Below are 15,737 nucleotides of genomic sequence, written 5' to 3'. Positions count from 1 at the left end.
AGGCCAAGGGGAATGGCTTTAACCTGCCAGAGGGGAGACTGAGATGAGCTCTTAGGCAGAAGCTCTTCCCTGGGAGGGTGCTGAGGCGCTGGCACAGGGTGCCCAGAGAAGCTGTGGCTGCCCCATCCCTGGCAGTGTTCAAGGCCAGGTTGGACACAGGGGCTTGGAGCAAGCTGCTCTAGTGGAAGGTGTCCCTGCCCGTGGCAGGGGTTGGAGCTGGAGGAGCTTTAAGATCCCTTCCAACACAAACCAGGCTGGGATTCTGGGATTCTGTTATTTTGATCAGTGGAAACAATGAGAAATTCCATAGGTTATGGGTGCACAGTAGGAGTTGAAGTGTAGTGCTAGGAGGGAAAGCTCATAGCTCAAACAGAGGTGCAGGACCAGGCAGCCCAGTGTTTCTGGAAGTGCATCCTGTGTCTGGAAGTCTGTCAAGCTGCAGACAGTTCGTTCTTTCATTGGTACGTTATCTGCTGTTAATATTAACTGCAGATGCAAAGTACATCTCTTGACATTTACAAAATGTTAGTACTCTTTGTTCTCAGTCAGGTGGCCCTTTGCTTCTCCTCGGGATGGTTGGGGACTGCTAAAGCAAGTGACAGTGAAAGAACTTGCAGACAAGTGTCCTGTCAATAAACTCACACTGACTAATGGGCTTCTGTTCCCCTGCCATAAGCTCCCTTCTAGCCCAGGCTCTTCTGCTCAGGTCTCTTGACGATAGCTTAGGGATGTCTGTGCTTTTTTAATGAAGAATTAGAAATTAGCTGACTGGACAGATTCACTCCATAGCAGCAGGCCTAGAGGGAGCAGTTCGCATTCATTCCTAACCTGGACCCTAGGGAGTGGAGCAGCAGGGAAAAGCCTCTGTAATCATTAAAAATCCGTTGAGTTATCCAATTTGCATTTAAAATACATTCTAATGCCCACTTCAGTTTGCATTCCCCAGGGAAGTGGTGGATTTCCCAGTGCTGGACACTGTCAAGATTCAGCAGGAAGCTTAGTCTTGGGCCATCTACTCTAGGACATGCTTTCGCCAAGAGAGATTGGACCAGATCATCCTTGAGGTCCCTTCCAACCTGGGATTCTATGACTCTAATATTGCCCAAATAAAAGTATTACTGTTAAGTTGTTTGAAACAACTTCCTTCTCCTCTGCAGTGACTCATTGACAGGTTCATCAAGTTGTGTCCCACTGTGAGTCAGTATCTGTATGCTGAAAGGGATGTTAAGGGATGTTAGGGTGAGGGTTGAGGGTGCTGAGGCGCTAGCACAGGATGCCCAGAGAAGCTGTGGCTGCCCCATCCCTGGCAGTGTTCAAGGCCAGGTTGGACACAGGGGCTTGGAGCAAGCTGCTCTAGTGGAAGGTGTCCCTGCCCGTGGCAGGGGTTGGAACTGTCTGAGCTTTAAGGTCCCTTCCAACAGAAACCATTCCAGGATGCTGTGATTCTATGCTGGGCTGTGCATGTGGCTGAGCTATCCAGCCTTAGGTGTTACATGTTCTCTCTCGTAGAGCTTTCGACATTTCTGCATTTAACTTTTGTTGCTGTTGCCATTATTGCAGGGGACATTCTGTGCCTGGCTTTGTGTCTTCCTTTTCCCTGCCCTCACTCTTGTCATTAACCTCCTTACTTAGTTTTTCATAATGCAAATATTTACACATCATTTAACAACATGACCAATGACTTCTTCAACAAAAAAAAACGTCCTTGTAGGGCAGGGCATCATCATGGATGCTCTGATATCAGCGACTGCGAACTCCTAAAGTCAATCAGGCTTTAAAATAGTGGCTAAACATCTCACCGAGATACCCAACCAGTCTGTGAAGCGTCGAGCCTACAGTAATGAAGTGAAAGATTTGCCATCTGATTATTTACGCTTGCTTTGTTTAATTATAGTTTGAAAACGAGATCATCACGAAACTGGATCATGAAGTGGAAGGAGGCCGAGGAGATGAACAGTACAAAGTGTTATTCGACAAAATGTAAGTGTTGAGGAGCGGTGAGATTTATGTCTCTGTAAAGGCAGGAGCAATTAGACCACAATGAACTTTGTAGGCTAGAAAGAATTAAAACCTGTTAATGATGCACAGTGCTTAAGATTGCACCAGAGTCAAAGGGGTTTCTTGGACATGCGGTTAACAAGGCGAATGGAATTGGTTTTTCAGCCTCTTGGAGCACTGCAGGAAGCACAAATACCTTGCTAAGAGTGGAGAAACCTTTGTGAAGCTTGTGGTCCGCTTAATGGAGAGGTTGTTGGACTACAGGACCATAATGCATGACGAGAACAAGGAGAACCGCATGAGCTGTACTGTCAACGTGCTGGTAAGCAAAGGGAAGTCCCCAGCCTGAAATGACTGTTGTATCCTTCATTTTGCACCTTTAACAAGAGGGTGGTGTAAAACAAGAGTATGTGTTGGGAACCTCATGAAACTTCGAAGTACTTTTGGGTTTCTTTCCTTTTTTAATGAAGGTGGACCTATGAAAACATGGATTATTCCTTCTTTAATTGATTCTAAGGGAAGATTTAAGAAGAAATGCTTCAGGGCCTGATCTCTGAGGGCTGTTCATTGACATTTACAATTGATGTATGAACAGCTTTATGCAGGAAACCACTTTGACGTACAGAACGTTGGAGTAATACGCAGTTTACTACTGAAATCTTCATGCCTTTGCAATGCCATTTGTATTATGCTCATTGCTCAGCTTTCATATTCAAATTGTTGAGGAAATTTGAGTGTTACTATTTCATTCACAGCAGAAAAAGCTGGGGTTGTTTTCCTCACTGATGTGAAGTTTCCTCCTCTGAGCTATAGAAATTCTGGAGTATCTACTCTATACTAGAATCCTTTGTCCATTTAGGCTAGAGCTGGAAACGGTGAAGTTATCCCCATAGCACTCACATTATGCTCCTCAGTGGAAGCATTAGTCTAAGATTTTACTAGCACAAAATCAGCACATATGGAAAAATAGCAAAATACATTTTAGAGACCCCCAAACATAGTGCTAGCTGGATTTGATTTTTCCACTGGGACTCCGTATCAAACTGTTAGCCACGAAATATTCAGAGCTTTCATCTCCATATCATTACCAAAGCTTTTATGTAGCTTAAACATGCGGGGCGCAGACAGTGATTATCATTTATGGGCTGTGGCTGATGGATTTTGTTCAGGCTGGTCTGGAAAGAGCAGAGTAAATAGTTTGTAGCTTTAGTACTTGCACGTAACGCAGACAGCCTCAGCTTGTGTAGTGCAACCATTGTGCTGCACCGTTGCATAAGCTGTAAGTTAGATGGTGCCCATTAGGATGGGAGAGAAGATGGAGACATCAAATCAAATACTGGGAGTTTATTTTTAGTTTGTTTTTCCTCTCTGAGCACAAAAGAACATTTAGGAAATGGAAAAAAGGGGGGACCTGGAGAGTTCTCACCAGTTTTTGATCTAGTAAGTGCCATTAGTTTGCCCCTAGAAAAGTCGTAGCATCCTCCCGAACAGAATCGGAGTAAGAAAAGCTGCCAGTTCTACCAAGGAAATAAAAACTCACAGACACCTAATGCTTTCAAACATGACAACAATTTATAAACCTGGAAGCGTTTCCTTGGGAAGGTGAATTTATTTCCCCTCATCCTAATACTCCGAATCTCCTCCGAGTAATCCTTGCCGTACCAAGCGCAGGGGGACCGGTGGCACACTTGAGGGTTGGTTTGGTTTGCTCTGAGTGTCTGCAACAGCATCACCTGATGCTGATTTTTGTCATCTGAATTCTTCAAGTATTTGTAGATGATAAATATTGTGGGCGACTTACTGCTGCCAAGTTAAATCATCGTGAGACAGCCATGCATTGAAGTCTGCAGGAAATGCAGGAAAGCATCTCAGGGCAGAACTTCCCTTTGCTTTCAGTAGGCGTGATTTAAAACTGGAGCTTGATTTTAAAGTCCCATTTGGCCTCCAGGGCCAGCTGAGCCTTTTCATCATTCTCCAGGCACCTGGAGTTGAATTTATGCCTTTGCAAGAATCCAACCCAGGGCTGATAACTCAGCACAATTCCCACCTGAGGTCTCAAAGAGTTATTAATTGGGAAAGCAGAGGCTTTCACAGGATTAAGTTTGCCTGTATTGAATACAGTTTAAGTCAGAGGTTTTAATATGCATTTAAGCCAGTGCTAATGTTAAAAAATAAAATACAAGTTGTCTCCATTCCCTCAGCTGCTTATTCCGACTGCTGGCAATCCTGGTAAAAGCAAGCATGCCATCAAGGCAGCAGAGCAAATCATTGAATCCCAGCCTGGTTTGTGTTGGAAGGGACCTTAAAGCTCACCCAGCTCCAACCCCTGCCACGGGCAGGGACACCTTCCACTAGCGCAGCTTGCTCCAAGCCCCTGTGTCCAACCTGGCCTTGAGCACTGCCAGGGATGGGGAAAATCTAAGGAGGGATCTTGCTCAAAGCTCAGGCTCTTCCCCTCTGGTTACTTTTCATCCCCACCAGTTGCTTGCCCAATTGACTGCAGAGCCGCACGCATGTGGGCCAGCACAGCATAAGGGGGATGTGGGAACCTGTCCCCAAAGATGGGACAGGCACGGAGACTGCTTTAGGGGGAGAGGGATCTGTGGGCAACGTAACATCATCCTGCTACCAAAGTATCTTCCCATTTTGCTTGATTTCGTGTCGCTACTTGAGCTGCATCAGAAGGGCAGAGCAGCTGCAGCAACACTGGGATAAAATTCAATAACAGTATTGATCCAGCTAACTCAGAAGTCTCCTGTACTTTAAAAAAAGCAATCAAAACACAAGTAAGGTAAACCGGCAGAAATTGTTCACGTGGCTCAGTTTGTCTTTGGAGTTGAAGTCAAAAGCAGGGAGCGGTTATATCAGCTAAGATGGTATGTCCACAGAATAATACATCATTTCCAACCATGGAATATAGATCAATCATCTTTTGGTTCTGTTTTAAAGGGAACAGTTTTATATGGAGATTGTGCATCTATTAGAGTGATTTTTTACAGGAGCATGTAGGGACAGGACAAGGGCAATGGCTTTAACCTGCCAGAGGGGAGATTGAGATGAGCTCTTAGGAAGAAGTTCATCCCTGTGAGGGTCCTGAGGCGCTGGCACAGGGTGCCCAGAGGAGCTGTGGCTGCCCCATCCCTGGCAGTGTTGAAGGGCAGGTTGGACACAGGGGCTTGGAGCAAGCTGCTCTAGTGGAAGGTGTCCCTGCCCGTGGCAGGGGTTGGGGCTGGAGGAGCTTTAAGGTCCCTTCCAACCCAAACCGTTCCATGGTTCTGTGACCAGTGGCTACTCAGACTGGTTTCATTTCACATTGAAACTTCAATTCAGTGAAGAAATTTCTTTGTATTTTTTTTTCTTAGATACGTTTTCACTTTTGAAAGCAAACTTTAAACTCGATTCAGAAATGCCTTTAATATCTCACCCAATTTATCATTTATTGCATTTCCAATATTGGTCACGTTAACTAGTTTATCTCAAGACTGGAGGCATTCAAACATTTCAGAAGAAAGTGATGATAATGCATGGCATATGGAACCAGATAAATAACACTAATCCAGCTTTTTATTTCCAAGGAAACTTTTAGAATTCAAGGGCAGATGATGTATTGCTCAACTAAGGTTTGGAGTTTTAAATCCACACAACAATTGTGCTTAGAAATGATGGGTTTGCATACTGCAAAGTTTCAAGTGCAGACGATTCATGATGTGTTACTTGCAAATGCCAGAAGCACATTTCTAGCAGTAAAACTCTTCCAAATCTTAACCTTTGCAATGAGACATAAGCCCTAATACGGTACATCATGAAACATCACAGCGTTCGACTTTGTGCGTTAAATAACTTGTGTTCTAGCACTGGAGGCAAATTTCATTTTGCAGCTTTGAGGTCGGTGTTCCACAGTTATGAATTTTTAATTCCGAGCATGTTCTGTGTACATCCCAGGCTGTGAAATCAAAGGCTTTGTAACAAAATGATGTTGTTTTTCAGAACTTCTACAAGGAGATCGAGAGAGAAGAAATGTACATCAGGTTTGTAATCATGACCGGTGACAAACTCCGCTTGCCTTTCTGTAGGGTAACTGTAGGAAATGAAGCTCATGTTAAGCAGTCAGCTGAGGGAAAAGAGGTTAAAAACCATACCTTGAACCTTAGGTGCATTAAAAACTTACCTGGAAAACAGTGAGTGTGAGAAATTAGAGTCGTGACCTATGTTTTGTCCCCCTTCTCCTTCAGTTATATTGTGATGAGCACTGAGGTCCTCAGTACTATTGTCACATGAAGAGAATAGAATCATAGAATAGTTAGGGTTGGAAAGGACCTTAAGATCATCCCGTTCCAACCCCCCTGCCATGGGCAGGGACACCTGCCCAATAAATAAGCCCAAAGTAAGCTGAGTAGGAAAATAAGTTTGCCTCCTGGTGAGGTCCAAAATATGTGACTTGGGGTAAAAAGGGCTATTAAATAATAGTATGACTGATGCCTGTTTGAAATGTAAAGCTTTTAGAAGCCTTTCAAAATCCATTTTCCCACAAAGTAAAACTGGTAATAGATTGTTATGCTTTTTGTAAACCCCAGGGTTCCCAGTCCCCTATTTGTACTTTGGCTTAAAATCGGCTCCACCGTTGTGCTAAAATGATGAAGCTTGCGTTTTTAGTGCCCTTTTAGGTATCTAAATATTATTCATCAATGCATTCTCAGGTGCTTGTTACCTTGTTGGAAGAATTTTCACTTGGGAACTTGTTCCCTGCTGCTTGAATTGTTTGAGTGCTTTATTAGTCTGAAAAAAGGAAGTAAAATCTAGCAAAGAGCAGGACTGGTAACTGTGGACAAACGTGGAGTTATGAGCTGGTGGGCTGCTCTGTTCAGCATCTCTATAAAGACAAATTGCCTCCCACTGGCAAACCCCCACCCAAGTTATCTCCTGTTTCTATTAAGAAACTTACAGTGTGTCATAATAAATATCGAAGCTATGTCATGGTAAATATCAAAGTTATGTCATGGTAAATATCAAAGTTCCGTATTTTCATTGGCTTTTCAAACCAGTTTTGATTGATTTTGAATTGCCACTAGTAAAACCCAACAGCCAAATGAAGAGAAACCCCTTCCAGAGGTGGGATCATATTGAAGGTAAGTAAAAAGACTTATATCTGTCACCATGGCTGAACAACTGGAATGAGAGCTCCTGCAAGGCAAATCTGTATTTGATACATTAATCAGCACAAGTCATTTATGCGCATTGGAAAAAGACAACATTAGAAATGCAGATGGTCCTAAAGGTTGTCTGCACACAGAAATAGGAGCTTTAACTAATCCCACATGCTTTTAGTTGGTTGGAGATAGAGTTGAACCATTGTAATCTCCAGACTAAATTATTTAGTAACGTTGAAGAACTGTTGTTTTTATTACTTGCAGGTATTTGTACAAGCTGTGTGACCTGCACAAGGAATGTGATAACTATACGGAAGCTGCCTACACGCTACTTCTGCATGCAAAGCTTCTCAAGGTAAACACCAAAATCCATCACAAGCTTCAAAAGTCAGGTCAGCACTAACCCATAGTGGTGCTGTCACCCTTAGAACATCTGCACTTTAAACTGATTAACGGCTGTGTGCTGTGTCAGAGCATGCGTTCCTCATCTTCATAGAATCATGAAATGGTCTGGGTTGGAAGGGACCTTAAAGCTCCTCCAGTCCCAACCCCTGCCACGGGCAGGGACCCCTTCCACTAGAGCAGCTTGCTCCAAGCCCCTGTGTCCAACCTGGCCTTGAACACTGCCAGGGATGGGGCAGCCACAGCTTCTCTGGGCACCCTGTGCCAGCGCCTCAGCACCCTCACAGGGAAGGATACAATCACTACTTTGGTAATGAACTTTTCTGTGCTGAGAGGTGTCAGAGAGGTGAAGATGTGAGGAGATGGCTCTGACACCTTCAGTCACACAGACCGGTGCATTTGGTTGCCTGTGGGTAGAAGTTCGAATGAGTAACTCGCTGAGTCAGTGGCTATAAAGATCTCACGTATTCCCACGAGGGACATGAAACAGAACTGCCAAATTGTGCACTGCTTGCTCATCACACTTCACATGAATGAACCTTTTAGACATGATAAAGCAGTCATTCCCTGCTACAGGTGCTGCGTTGCCTGCAAAAATGAGGGAATGAACCATGCCTTCAAATGTCAAACTTTTACCTGTTATGGCTTGATCTTGTTAGTCAATATGCTTTATGAGACATTAAATTAGAGTTTAGCCAGTTTTGTTTTTTCTTAAAGAGTGTTTTTGGAGACCAGGTGATTTAGTATACTCCCTTAATTCACTGAAAAGAAATGCAGTTTTCTTTTCTTACAATGGAAATCAATAGAAGATGGCAAATGTAAGGATAATATTTGTCACAGTTTTTCCTCACTAAGCGGATTTTTGTTTCTAAATATGTATAGTTTGGGATTATTTTATTCTAAAAGTACATTAATCTATCTCATACAACATCCTGGTGCTACCAGTGGATAGAGGAGTTTAGTATTCCTTGAGCATCAATGCTGATGTGTATATAACTTTAAGCGCTTGAGGTTTCTGTCCAACCTTGAGGACAGGACTTTCAATGACACTCATCATTGCTATATATTTCATTACATTGATTTTAATGGGATCACATTTAGGTCAGGACTGAGAGCTTTCCATAATTTCACCTTTAAATGTGTGAGAAGGCTCTCCCTGTGGAGGTAGAGCCACCATCACTTCCTCCAGGTAACCGCAAGCTGATGAAGCATGCTCAAGAACCCAGACTCAAGTGTATTTTCATCCCATTTAGTCAAAATTAAGATGTTCAAAACTAGCAGAAAATGGCTCTTAGGATGCTGAAAAAGATGCCATTGCATTGCAGACTCTGGGAAGTTTGTGTTTCTCAGAAACACAGCTTTGTGGTGCAAAGTTGTCCAAATTGTCTCTTTAGCCAAACCCATTTTGGCCAAATTAAGAAGTAGTTGGGCAAGATTTAATAAGAGGTAAACCTGGGTGATGTTAGTTTTCATGCTTATCTTCATTCACGCAGTCATCTGAACCCATAATACACCTTGTGCTTGAGTAATCTTACCAGGTTGGTTTTGGTCTGTCAGTGTATGAGAGTTAAAACAGAGCAGGATGGGACCTTGCCTAATTTCAGTTCATTGGGAAAACATTCTCATTTTTGGCAGTAGGAACTGAAAGTAGAAAATCCTTCTTTTGTTGGCTTTTCCTATAGTTATCTTACTAAAGGAAAGGTGTGGATTTTCCACATAGATACACTATGGGGCGAGTATTCAAACAGCAGCACATGATTTGCAAGAGACTCAGCTCCTGAGATCTGAGACAGGGCCTTGAGCAACCTGCTCTAGTGTGAGGTGTCCCTGCCCATGGCAGGCAATTGGAACTGGATGATCTTAAGGTCTTGCCCAGGCCAACCCATTCTCTGATTCAATATATAACAGTAACTCTGTGAATAAATCTGTGAGATGCTCATCTCCACATGATCTTTTCTTCTTTTCCTAGTGTGAGAGCATTTTATTTGAGCAGGCAGACCTCCTCCTTTAGTAACTTTGATTTTCAGAGAAGAAAGTGAACAGTTCTTTCATCAGTTTATGTTCTGGAACTCAGTTTCTGGAGGCAACAAGTCCTATTGGAGCTCCTATCCCTGACTCTTTTTCAATCCATGAGAAGTTTCATTTGATTTAATGGTTTGTGGTGTGATCTGATTTGATAGAGGTTGGTGAGTCTATAAGGTACTAATTTCCTACTAGACTCATGGAAATAGTTACGGAAGGATAGGCTTTAGTGATAGTATCCTGTCTGGGGAAAACTCCGGTATTGTTTCAGCCCCAGGTAGGTTGCAGGGAACGTTAGTGAGAGGAGGGAAGGGCAATGAAGAAGAGGTGATAGGAATACTGAAGTCCTGAGGTTTTCATTGCATCCATTCCTTACTGGACGCTAGAGTAAAAGGTGCAGGGGAGAAAGATGTAGGGAACTGTTCGGTCCTATCAGGTCTACGAATAAATGCATTTAATATCTGGCCCTTGCTTCTCATCCATTAGGCATTTGCTTGAAGAGCAAGAGCTACTAAGACGACCTGTATAAAGTTGGTTGTGCTTTTCTGCGCCTCCAAACATCCTCTATGATTTTTAGCCATTTAATTTCTGTCCTGCAGTCCTTTCCATTTATATTGATGTATCTGCTTTGGGGCTTCTCTCACCATAAACCTGAAAATGTTCATTATGCATCCAGCAGGTTGTACCCATCAGCAGGCCAAGGTTGGTCTCCTCAAACTCTCTGTGGAGAGGAAACTAGCTCATGAAGCTTCCCTCCAGCTGATACATGCAATTGGCCTCCAATTAGAGCATTCAAATGCACTGCCCTTGAGCCCAAGGAATCAAAGTACACAGCTGCAGAAAAAAATCTTTGTTAGGGCATTAACTGTGGTGCCAGTTTTTCAAACAAAAAATGTGTGTTTTCTTTAGCCTCATTTTACTGACATACTTGATAACTTTTGATTTGCTTTCCCTTTTCCCCTCTTTCTTGTGTGATTTAGTGGTCTGAAGAAGCATGTGCAGCACATCTTACCCAGCGGGATGGATACCAAGCTGCTACTCAAGGACAGTTGAAAGATCAACTCTATCAAGAAATTATCCATTACTTTGACAAGGGCAAGGTAAAAAGGGAAGAAAAAAGTCCAAATATGTTTTTCTGCTTTTAAGTTGAATAGTAAACGTGCTTTGCATCCAGTGACCTTCAGGGAGCCTTAAACTTGTTATAAGTTATTTGGAGTGCTTTATGTAAACGGTCCACCAGCTAGCACTTAAAGTAATGATACTAAAAAAAAGAGGCAAGAGAAATCAATGGTACATTTATAACTGCTGTGTTAAGGGGAAATAGATGCACATGCGATGCCATGGAGAAAATAAGAAAGTGATGCATGTAGTTTGGGGGACTTGGGTTTTCTGGCAATTACAACAGCTAAGGCAATCCTTCAGCTACCCTTGTTTTTCGTGTTGTACACAAAACGATTCCCTCAGAGAATGGATGTCTGTGGTTCATGTTATAAGAAGGTGGAAGTGTTCTCAGATGAATTGCAATTGCATCTTTTATCGCACGATGAGTTTGCATTGGGCATTGCATGGTGGGAACGGGAGTGTGCTGGTGTTACCCATCACCAGGGGTGAAGGGTTTAACTTGGTAGACAGGGACATATCAGTGTTTGAGTATTTTATGCACAAAAGTATTAAATAGAGAAGTCAAGATCTCTTTGACAGAATATTTCAGAGACCCAAACTTGGGTTTTCTAAAGCAATCTTTGTTTCATAAATGTCTTGCAAATAGAAATGTCATTTTCGGGCAGAACTCGAACATTATCCAACCAGCTCATGTTTCCCAAGTCAGTTTTCAGCAGAATCAGATTAGTATTTTGATAGGAACACCCCCTAAAAGGTCAACTTTTATATCTTATCTCAATGGAATATTTAGAAGTTGTTAATAAAGGATACTAACTAAATGCAGGGGCTCACGTAGGTACCTTGATGCCTGTGCAGTGGGTAGCACTAGATTCCACAGCACGCTCCTGCTGCCCAGCAAGCTTTTACTAACCCTTTAACAGCAGGAAAGGAGAACCTCGATAGAGGTCAGAACTGATTTGAAAGTACATTTTAACATTGCATTCCTCTCTGGAAGGGGAAAAGCCAGAAGTCACATGTTTTTATATTGTTGGTTTACATCTTTATGGCTTCCCAGTTAGTCTTTTATGATGCTCATATACAGGTGGTGGGAATTGTTCTTCTGAGCACCGGGGCCAGTGTGTTTGAGCTGTAAATTAGAAGCTGCAGCATCCTTTCGAGCTGGAGTGAAAACAACCTGGCTTAAAGCTGTAGCCGCCCTGTTTCTGCTGATGGAGCTAATGAGCTGTTTATATAAACAGCAGGCAAAATACCTGCTGCTTACTTTCCAGCCCGTGCCACATTACCCAGCACGGCCTCCACGCCTGAGGGACCTGTGTTAGGCTGAATAAGCATCTTAATTCTTCCAGGTTTTACAGCTAGAAATAAGGCTCTGCCTGCTTTCAAAGCAGATAGCACTGGAAATGCTGTGTTTTCCCTCATAGGTAGATCATAAAACTGAATCTTCATGAGTCTACAAATTTATGGTGAACAATGATATTGAAGGGACCACTGTGATTACTCATTCCTATTCCTTTTATAAGTCGTATCATTCCTGCATGATGTGTGTGTGTGTTTGTGTGAGGAGATGATTCATTTTCAGAGCACTCTTTTCCTAGTTACAGGTCTTTCTTCTCTCATTTTCTGGCTACTCCAAGTGGATGATAACTTTTTGCATTGTTCAATGAAAAGGAAAACCAAAATCAATATTCGCTGAGAATCTGAGCATCTAACATACATTTTGAAATGTCAGGAAACTCAAAGTCAAGGTTTCCACAGTAGAATTAAGCTAATCCTCTCATTTGGGATGTTCTGACATTAGGTTAAACCAACTCCTTCTGTTTACCTGTGCAGTTTGCAGATGCAGTCCACCAGCTACTATAAATATGCCATTCCATGATGAGGAGCACATCGGAAACAGTATTTGCTGTGTGTTTTTAGAAGACTGTATCAATACACCAACCAATTTGTCTTTTTTTTGACTGTAATCTCCCATCTGTGCCTGGCGGGCAAATCAGTCTGCATTGATCCCATTACTTTGCTTTCTCTTCCCATCAAGTTAACAAGAGATGTCAAAGAAGGTCGCTTTATCCTGGGCAGCTGTAGAGCTACTTCCAGGCTTTTACAGAATCTCAAGAGTTTTGTTCTTTTGTTGTTGGAGGATTGTGCCTCTTCCCCTCCAGCCTGCTTGATGGGAAGCTGTGGACATGTGGATGGGAAGTGTATATGGTTAGAATCATTGAGTAGGAGAAGTGGAGGAGAAGGATTTCCTTTAACTTAGCAGAGTAAATTGCACTTCTCTTATGGAGCCAGGCAGAGGGAGCTGGGCTGGTTCAGCCTGGAGAGCACTCCAGGGAAACCTTGGACTAGCTCCCAGTGCCTAAAGGGGCTCCAGGAAACCTGGAGAGGGGCTTTGGACAAGGGCCTGTAGGGACAGGCCAAGGGGAATGGCTTTAACCTGCCAGAGGGGAGACTGAGATGAGCTCTTAGGCAGAAGCTCTTCCCTGGGAGGGTGCTGAGGCGCTGGCACAGGGTGCCCAGAGAAGCTGTGGCTGCCCCATCCCTGGCAGTGCTCAAGGCCAGGTTGGACACAGGGGCTTGGAGCAAGCTGCTCTAGTGGAAGGGGTCCCTGCCCGGGGCAGGGGTTGGAGCTGGAGGAGCTTTGAGGTCCCTTCCAACGCAAACCAGTCCAGGATTCAGTGTTGATTCCAGTTCCTCAGGGAGAACACGTGGTGCACATTCAACTGAAGACCAGCCATGAGGCTTAATCCCTAATTACTAAGATCCATGGTGAGATGAATTTAGAGGAGGATATAATCCTCCATACACCAACTGAAATGGAGTAGACCAGAAGTGCTTAAGACATTTGTAATTTAATAATAGAGTGTGGGCTTGCGCTGAAAGTTGGAGTTTGGGCATCTCACTTTGTCTGAGAACAAATTACTATCCTTCACCATGAATATCCCTCTTATTTGTTGCTTCAGATGCATGTAAGATTCCTATTTTGATTTCAGTTTTTTAATACATTAATCTTTGGAGGCTTGTTCTTTTACTTATATTTGACTCTTGGTCCTTGAGCCAGTCTTCTGTAAAGCTGAAGAGCACCTTTCACCTTCAGTAAATTGTCAGAATCAACTCCTGCATTTTGTTCTGCTTTACGGAGTTGATTCCTTGTTAGCAATACTTTTCAATACTCCTCTAAGCTCCTTGTTTCCAAAATGAAATGTTACTTCCAAGTTTTCTTGCTATACTCATAGGTTTCTCTCTATCATTCTTCACTGTGTTGCACTTTCCAGTCTCATCTCCATCTCTTGGCTTTTGCCCTTGTGTCCTGGGTTCAGCAGCAGCAGTCATTTTTCTCCTTCTTAGTAGCTGGTGCAGCGCTGTGGTTTTGACTTTCAGCCTGGGACCAGCGCTGATAACACCGATGTTTTCAGTTGCTGCTCAGTGATGTTTACTCTGACCAAGGACTTTGTGAGCCTCATGCTCTGCCAGGGAGGAGGGGAAGCCAGGAGGAAGCAGAGACAGGACACCTGACCCAAACTGACCAAAGAGGCATTCCATACCACAGCACGTCATGCCCACTATATAAACTGGGGACAGTTACCCGGAAGGGTTGGATCACTGCTCAGTCGGGCTGGGTATCGGTTGGTGGGTGGTGAGCGGTTGTATTCTCTTCCCTTGTTATTTCCCTTATCATTATTATTATTGGTGGCAGCAGCAGTGGTCTGTGTTATACCTTAGTTACTGGACTGCTCTTATCTCTAACAGTGGGAGTTACATTCTTTCCATTCTCCTCCCCATCCCTCTGGGACCAGGGGGAAGGAAGGGGCAGGGAGTGAGAGAGAGACTGTGTGACTGACTGAGTTAAACCCATGACACCTTAGGAGCCTTATCCTCACGCTTATCATGGCACTCTAACCTGTCCTTTGAACTGCTCTGAAGTGTTTGCTCTTCCTGTGTTCTGCTGAGGCTTTGTGGTTTTGAAAAGCCCTTAATCCTGGGATTTTCCTGAAAATTGGTAGGTTTGGGTATCTCAGGACACTACGGAGAAGAAATGGCGGTAATGAAATGATGAGGGATGGGAGTGAAATTTTGATGTTGGTCAATGCTAATGAAATGCTGAAGCCAAGAAATACTCAGTGTCACTGACAGAGATAGGGTATTAGCTTTAGAACAGGTTTGTGTGATCTCTAGAGCAGTAAATAAGAAGCAGCATTCTTATCCCTACACGATACAATGTAGGAACAGCAACGTTTTTCACATTTGCCAGTGGATGCTGCAGTCTGTAAATCAGTCCATGTCTTCTGCTGCTCTTTCATAAACTGAAAATGTAGATAAATGCACACTGATCGTTTATTTCTGCTCCTCCTTCCTTCTCCCCACCCTCAAAAAAAGAAGCTTTTACTGCTTTACTGAGCCACAAACACAAAATATTTGTAACTCCGCAGTAAATGCCATGCTTTTGGCTTAAAATGTCTTTTTTCCAGCTCATGAGATGGCATCAAAAGGCTTTTTCTTCCATCTAACTAGAGAGTGGTGAAATTCACCTGCCTGCCAAAAATCAGTGCAAGGCTCACGGCCAGCTCAAATCCCATGTCAGATTGTGAGCCTGTCCTGAGAGCTGTGAAGGACAGAGATTGCTCAGAGAGGAAAGGTACGCCGTTTGACTGCATTCCAAGTGAGGATAGCGAGTTGGTTTAAAGGTTTTTTCCGACCATGGCTGTATCTCCCACATCTTGAATGCCATGCTGGCAATAGAGAAATACTGTGTTTTAATATTTGACTTCAAATATTAAGCTTACCTGATGGCTAATTCATGCTATCTGAAATTCAAACAGCTTGGAATGTCCCTCAGACATCAGGATATTGCACGGTAATATTCTTATCCAAGACTATGTCATTTTTACTGACCATTAACTCAGCGGGAGCTAAGAGATAACCCAAGATCCTCCTCTGCTGCTATTAAGGAACCTCAAAACCTAAATTGGATGCTGCAGTTCTTTCTGGGCAACAAGCAATCCAGCTTCAAAACTGAATTAAATTGCTACGTTTTCCCGAAGAACACCT

General features: G+C 43.3%; 1 protein-coding gene across 2 annotated transcripts in view; it reads left to right on the top strand.

Annotated features, from left to right (window-relative positions):
- The window catches only part of DOCK1 (dedicator of cytokinesis 1), a 315,270-nt gene that overhangs the window by 243,987 nt on the left and 55,546 nt on the right, over positions 1–15,737 (top strand). For both annotated transcript variants that reach the window (XM_057408682.1, XM_057408683.1), the window contains exons 34-38: positions 1,895–1,980; positions 2,164–2,320; positions 5,986–6,026; positions 7,410–7,500; positions 10,550–10,669. In XM_057408682.1, the coding sequence (XP_057264665.1) occupies positions 1,895–1,980; positions 2,164–2,320; positions 5,986–6,026; positions 7,410–7,500; positions 10,550–10,669 (495 nt within the window). The remainder of the gene's footprint in view (positions 1–1,894; positions 1,981–2,163; positions 2,321–5,985; positions 6,027–7,409; positions 7,501–10,549; positions 10,670–15,737) is intronic.

The sequence above is a fragment of the Pezoporus wallicus genome, unplaced genomic scaffold (genome assembly GCF_028554395.1).
Source record: "Pezoporus wallicus isolate ANWC-B61680 ecotype Strahan unplaced genomic scaffold, APGP_CSIRO_Pwel_v1 contig_13954, whole genome shotgun sequence".
Classification (NCBI taxonomy): domain Eukaryota; kingdom Metazoa; phylum Chordata; class Aves; order Psittaciformes; family Psittacidae; genus Pezoporus; species Pezoporus wallicus.
Note: the sequence above shows the minus strand (reverse complement) of the source record. Positions and strands in the feature narration are given on the sequence as shown.